At 42.1% G+C, this 6000-nt stretch overlaps 1 protein-coding gene across 1 annotated transcript in view; it reads left to right on the top strand.

The window, feature by feature from the left end:
• Window positions 1-5254, top strand: part of PPP1R1C (protein phosphatase 1 regulatory inhibitor subunit 1C) — a 43692-nt gene extending 38438 nt beyond the window's left edge. The window contains exon 5 of the mRNA XM_084209367.1: window positions 4937-5254. Within this exon, the coding sequence (XP_084065493.1) occupies window positions 4937-5025 (89 nt within the window). The 3' untranslated portion in view covers window positions 5026-5254. The remainder of the gene's footprint in view (window positions 1-4936) is intronic.
• The last annotated feature ends 746 nt before the right edge of the window (window positions 5255-6000 follow it).

The following is a 6000-nucleotide window of genomic DNA, read 5'->3' on the forward strand; positions in this document are numbered from 1 at the left end:
CATCCCTTTTCCAGAGAAAGGAGTCATTTGAAGTCCCCAGGTGGATCAATATGTAGCCCATGCAGTTAATGTTAATACATCATTATAGACTGTAAGAGGCATTCACTGAGTTTTGATTTCATAAAATCATACAGTCATTTAGGTTGCAAGGAACCTTGGGAAAGTCCAGAGTTCAACCTGATGCATAAAGCAGAATTAGCACCAAGTTTAACAAGGTTGTTCAGTGCTGAAAATCTCCTTGAAGAGACAAATCACATTTTCACTGGGAAATCCCACCAGTGCTTAAATACACTCCGTGGAATTACTTCTTCCTTCTATCCAGTCAGAGAAGAGTCTCTTCCAATTCACAACCAGATACCTTCACCTTCTGGGTCAGCTCTTCACAAGGGCTTTCCATTGCACCCAGCCCAGCCAAAGACCTGTGGGGGATGCTGGATTTAATGACATTAATCTGAGGGTCTTTTTCTGTTTGGTTGGTTTTTGTTGCTTGTTTGAATTTTGTGTTTTCTGTCTGTTTGTTTGTTTGAAATCAAATTTTGAATTGGGAAAAAAACATTATGAGGAAGACGCATCAGAGAAACATTATTGAAACATATTTAAGTGGTAAATGCAAACCAGAATGTGCCATTAAAAAGAATAGTCCTTTTTCCTGTTTAGTGGTATGAGTCTATGATATTTCTTTTGATATTCTCATTTTTGCTAAGGAAAATAGAAAACAATTAATTTAGCACTGGCTGAGACATTTTTATTCAGCTGTTATCCTCTTTGGCCAGGTCTGTTTGCATGATTATTTCAAAGTGATTTGAGTTTTGAAATGCTGAAAATGAGCCTGTTTTATCTGCGCCTTTCACTGCTTTCTGCAAATCTGGAAATGTGTTTTTGATAGAGAGATCATCAGCTCCAAATCGTAAAACTAAATAACCCTTCAAACTTTAGGGAATTCAAGCTGCCAACCAGACTTCAATCCTGAGTTTGGTAAATGTCAACACCCTTCCTGGGGCACTGAAGCAGAGTGAAGGAAGAAGTGTTAAATAGGATGGGGAGCTGCCTTAATTACTTGAATATTTTAAATTATTTTTTTCCAGGAGATATTTAATTCAGGAACACTTGGTTGTTTCAAATCTTGTGACCCTACTTAGCTTTCTAAGCTGCTGCTTTGGTTAGATGGAGAGAAGCTAAAAGACAGCTGCTGATGAAGCAGCATGGATGTGATGTGACTACAAAAATGACACAAAATCGTCCCATTCTCATTCATAATTTATCAGTATCTAGAATTCTTTGAGACAGTGACTTTATCTAAAAAGAATTGCCAGTTCAAATTATATTTGTGCATGGCTTCTCAATCTGGTTTGGAATTATGGTTTATTAACATTAATTGTATTAAATTACCTGCAGTGAAATATAAGCCCTTTGAGAAAAAACAATTCTTGTCCTGCTGGCTTTAGCAGTGTTCAGACAGACCTTGCTTTAAAGTAGCAGAAGGATGAGTGTGAAGACATTTTGGGTATGAAACATTTTCAGGGGGTGGTGAGAAGGGGCAGTGTTTGGTCTGGAAGGGGATTTTTGCTGCCAGACATGCCAGGGGAAGAGCAGGGGCTGGGTCAGGTGCCCAGGGGATTGGGAACCCATGGGGGGCAGTGGATGGGGGGCACCCTGTGAGCCCCATCAAGGAAAGGGCAGAGCAGGGCAGGGCACCCCGTGAGAGAAAGAGAGCAGCATCAGGACAGTGCAGGCACAGCACTTCAGGAAACTGAGTGCCCACAAAAAGGGACATTGATGGGACAGGGTGACTCCATGGATCACAGCCCTCCCTGTTTGCTACTGGCACTGTAAAGCTTGTGCAGTTTATGTGGAATCAGTAACTTGATGTTTCTAATTTGGATGTGCTCTTACATACAAACAATTTCTTCTAAAATATCCTGGCTTTGTTTTGGTTTTTTTGCTACAAGTGAAATCTTACAGTCTGCATTTCATGCTGATCTTTACACCGTGTTCAATCAGTGAACAGAAATAACCCCCCAAACTACAGCATTTTGGTCCTTCTGGGTTACTAGCTGAGAAAGCTGAGGGCATGAGCTGTGTCACTGCTACAAAGATTGGAAATATGAGAAGGAAATATCCTTTCTCATAAATTAGTGTTGCCATAGCTGTGGTTGTAAAAACGGCTGAGATGACCTGAGTAATGATTTTTTACTCAGTCTCTAAAAGAATGTAACCTTTCAGCAAACAATAGATATTGCTAAGATAAATAGATACTAGATATTGCTAAGCAAAGATGCTGAACTGATCCAGCAATACACTCTGTGGGTAGAGCTTCACCCCACCACCTGCTTGTCACAGGGTTCATATTGACAAAGGGTGGGGCACAGCCTGAGTAACCCCACTCGAGCCACGCTGGAGCCTGTCCCAGCCTCTGCTCTTGAGCTGTGGCTGGATGTGCCAGTGTGCACCTGCCCAGCTCTGCTGCCTTCTGACCACCCTTGGCAGCCACTCTGGGCCACTGCAATGTTATGTGGCTGGATATGCTTTTAATCCAGGAGTATGAGTGCTGTAATTTAAGTATTTTTATCACTCCAGGCCGTTTTTTGCACTGTAAAAGTCTGCAGCTTTGTGCAGGAAATGCATTTTTTCAGGGCAGTTACCAGCATTTCCTGTCATACATGTTCATATGTTACTGGCAGGAATTTCATTACCTCTGTGTCAATTCACACTGATTTATTCCATTGTGTAGATGAGCATCTTATTTTGCAATGCCACACCAAGGGTCAGTTCATTCTGACAACCTGAGGCTGTGAGAACATCTTGAGGCTTATATACAACTGCATGAAGTCTTGTGCACTTACTGGTCAGAAACTTCCCAGGGACACTGTAGCATAAAATGCCTGGCAGAGGTGAAGGCTGGCTGCAGAATGGAGTATATGAAAAAATCATTAAATAAGATCAATAGCTACTTGCCATGCAAAAATCAATGGGTAATGCTTGGTGATGTAATTTCTCTCCACTTCCTACAATTTTCATATTTAATATTTCAATTAAACCACACCGCCAAAAGTCTTCACTCCTACAAAAAATACAGTTTCATCATACCATGTATGACATGTCTTCTTTTCTGTCCATAACTTTTCCCTTCTCATCTTTGAAAAGCTCCCTAAAAAAATTATTCACTCTGGCTCCAGTAATTCCTGACAGAAGCACTGAACAGCAGCTGTTAGATGAGTGCTGTGAATTGTACAAGAAATGGCTCTGTAAGTGCAGAGGAAACAACAAAACAACAAGAGAAAAATTTACCTTAAAAACAAAACATAATTTGGAAGCAAATGTCCATTAACCTGTAATTAGGTGAAATCATATTTAAAGTGTTTGTCTTACTAAAGGGTTGCTAAAAAGCTTGGCAGGAGCTGAGCACCTTCATGTATCACAGTTCTTAATTGGAAATGGCTGGATTATTGCAGGGCACACTTACAAGAACTGTGGCTTTGGAGCATTTAATGTATTTGCTTGGTTTATGTCAGAACAGCAGTTTCCCAGGAGACTGTGTGCTGTCATTTGTGTGGAAGAAAAGAGAGAGAGGAGCCCAGAGCCCAGCACAGAGCCACGGGCTCCTGTTAGAAGTGGAGCTGGTTGTTGTACAACCATTGTAAGATACTGTTTTCAGCTATTTGTTACTTGGTGGAACTGAAATAACTTATGCTGAGATTTTTTTCAAGTTATATATTTGGAAAAAGTCTGCCCTGTATATTGGAATGATTTTGGACATGTATTTTGGACATGAACAGTGAGGTGTAGGAACTTCCAGACGAAGAGGCACTGGGGCCAAAGCTCTTGGACTTACACCATCATCAATTCTTCTTACTCACAATTAGCAGTAATCTGGATCTTGCCCTCACCCCTCCAGGGTGAAGCCCTTTTTGAAAAATGTGCCCCTACAAGTGCTGTGACATTGTGCACATTGGGGTGTTTGATTATCTAGCAGGGATTATACAAAGCAGCTGGGATGTCATTTCTCCTCATCACAGAGAGGAAGTGATACAAAAGGGAAGCATTTTTCCTGACAGTTAGAGATGGTTGCTAGAACTATGTATGATCTTTAATGAAATCAAAAATATTTTAATGCAATGACAATAATGACATCAGATAATGGCCTAATTCAGGCTTAGGTTTTGTTTTGTTCAAATCCTGCAGTTTTGATCAATAGTTATGTACCCACTTTGTCATAAACTGGGGGACCCCGAGACTAATCTTGCACATTTGCTCTTTAGGTTTTTTGAAAATAATAACTCTTCCTCTCTGATCTCACTGTCATCTTTTTGTCTTGGTGTTGCTTCCTTTTCCATCTTGAATTCTATCACACCAAGGCAGAGCTGAGAAGATGGGATTAGGCCCATTCATGGAAGTCTGCTTCCTTGGACTGAACAGGAGACAGGGAAATAGCTGTAATTCGATTCATTTGCATAAATTCTTATTCACTTCTTGGCTGAAACCAGCCAGCAGTAGGTTCTTCATAACTTTCCTCAAAGCTTAACTTCCAAATATCCTGTGATAGGCATTAACCCTTTCATCCAGCCCCTCATAGTATCTGGAGGTCAAAAGAACACATTCTCCCTGTAAGAAAGGATCTGGTGTTGTCACAGCTTTGGTGCCAGCAGTCTCGTCTCTGTCCGGACAGAGCCTCTGTCAGGCTCTCCTTGGCTCAGGACAGCTTTGCACTGCTGTTCAACACAAACCAGGCCAAATACTGTTCAGAACCTTTATTCAAGGAAGAGAACACCTCTGCTATAAATACACCATCATATGACTTGAACTAACAGGTTTGTGAAAAAGGAGCAAATATGGGCGTTAAACTTGCCCTTATTTTGGTTTTCTGTTTCTTCCTCCACCAAAAAAAATACCTGATGCAAGCCAAACACAACCTTAACCATGACTTCTGTATTTTCAGGGATTAAGCATCTGAAGAGCCAGAGTGAGTCAGTGTTCCCAGAAGAAGAAGAGGGGCTTGGCGAGCGGGAAGAGGAGTGGGGCCATTAGCCCGGAGCCCTGCCCGCCGTGTCCTGCCCCGCCCGGCAGCGCCCGGGGGCTCCGCAGGCGCTGCACGCGTGTCCTGCCGCCCTCCTTCCCGGAGACTAAACTGTTCTTTTAAAGTCGTTTTTTCTTTTATTTTCTATGACTTAGAAATGTAATTTGCAAATGTGTTAGCTCCCTGACGTGAGTACTGCCAGAGCTTAACTACTGCGTGTGAGCTGTATCTAAGGCTTGTTGTAAATAAAAGTGATTTAAAAGGTACAAAATAAATAATACATTAATTTAGACAAGATTGTCTGCTGTGCAGAGGGTTTGTCTTGCTACAGAGAAATGTTCATATAAAATGATCCTTTCCTTAGGTTAAGGACAGTTTTTACCCTTGTTGGTAGAATTGCTCGCAGTGATGCGGGCAGAAAGGAAGCAAGCAGAGGTGACTCTGTCCAGAGAACGATGCAAAGACACTGCCCCGTGCTCCCTGGGCATGGGACACTGAAATATTGCCTTGCTTTGGGCTGAGGCTGCCTTGTCACAGCAGCCAGGACGATTTCTCTCCCCACAAGAGCAGTGAAACACCGTTCAGTGTGGGAGTGAGGAGCACAGCTGTGCAAGGCCTGGGAGCGGGGTCCCAGCCCCAGCTGAGCCATGGCAAGTGCCACATCCCCCTTTGTCACCTGCAGGCAGGACAGGTCACAGCCTTCCTGCCCTGTGCTTGGTCAGCACGGCAAGCTGCACAAATTCACCTTGGGAATGAGTCCCAGGGCTTTGGCTCAGGTCAGCGTGGTTCATACCATCCTTTTTATTTTTTAGACCACAAAAACTCTATGGCATAAAATGGAATAACGTGGAGAAGGGAAAAAATGTTTCTTCAAAGTCACACTAACAGATTATTTTGATTTTTCAATCAATGGCAGATTTTAAAATTAATTCACTGTCATTTTGTATTAACTGTTGGATAACAAAAGTTTTATCCTCACTTTAACA

This window comes from Fringilla coelebs (assembly GCF_963513975.1).
Source record: "Fringilla coelebs genome assembly, chromosome: 7".
NCBI classification, from domain to species: domain Eukaryota; kingdom Metazoa; phylum Chordata; class Aves; order Passeriformes; family Fringillidae; genus Fringilla; species Fringilla coelebs.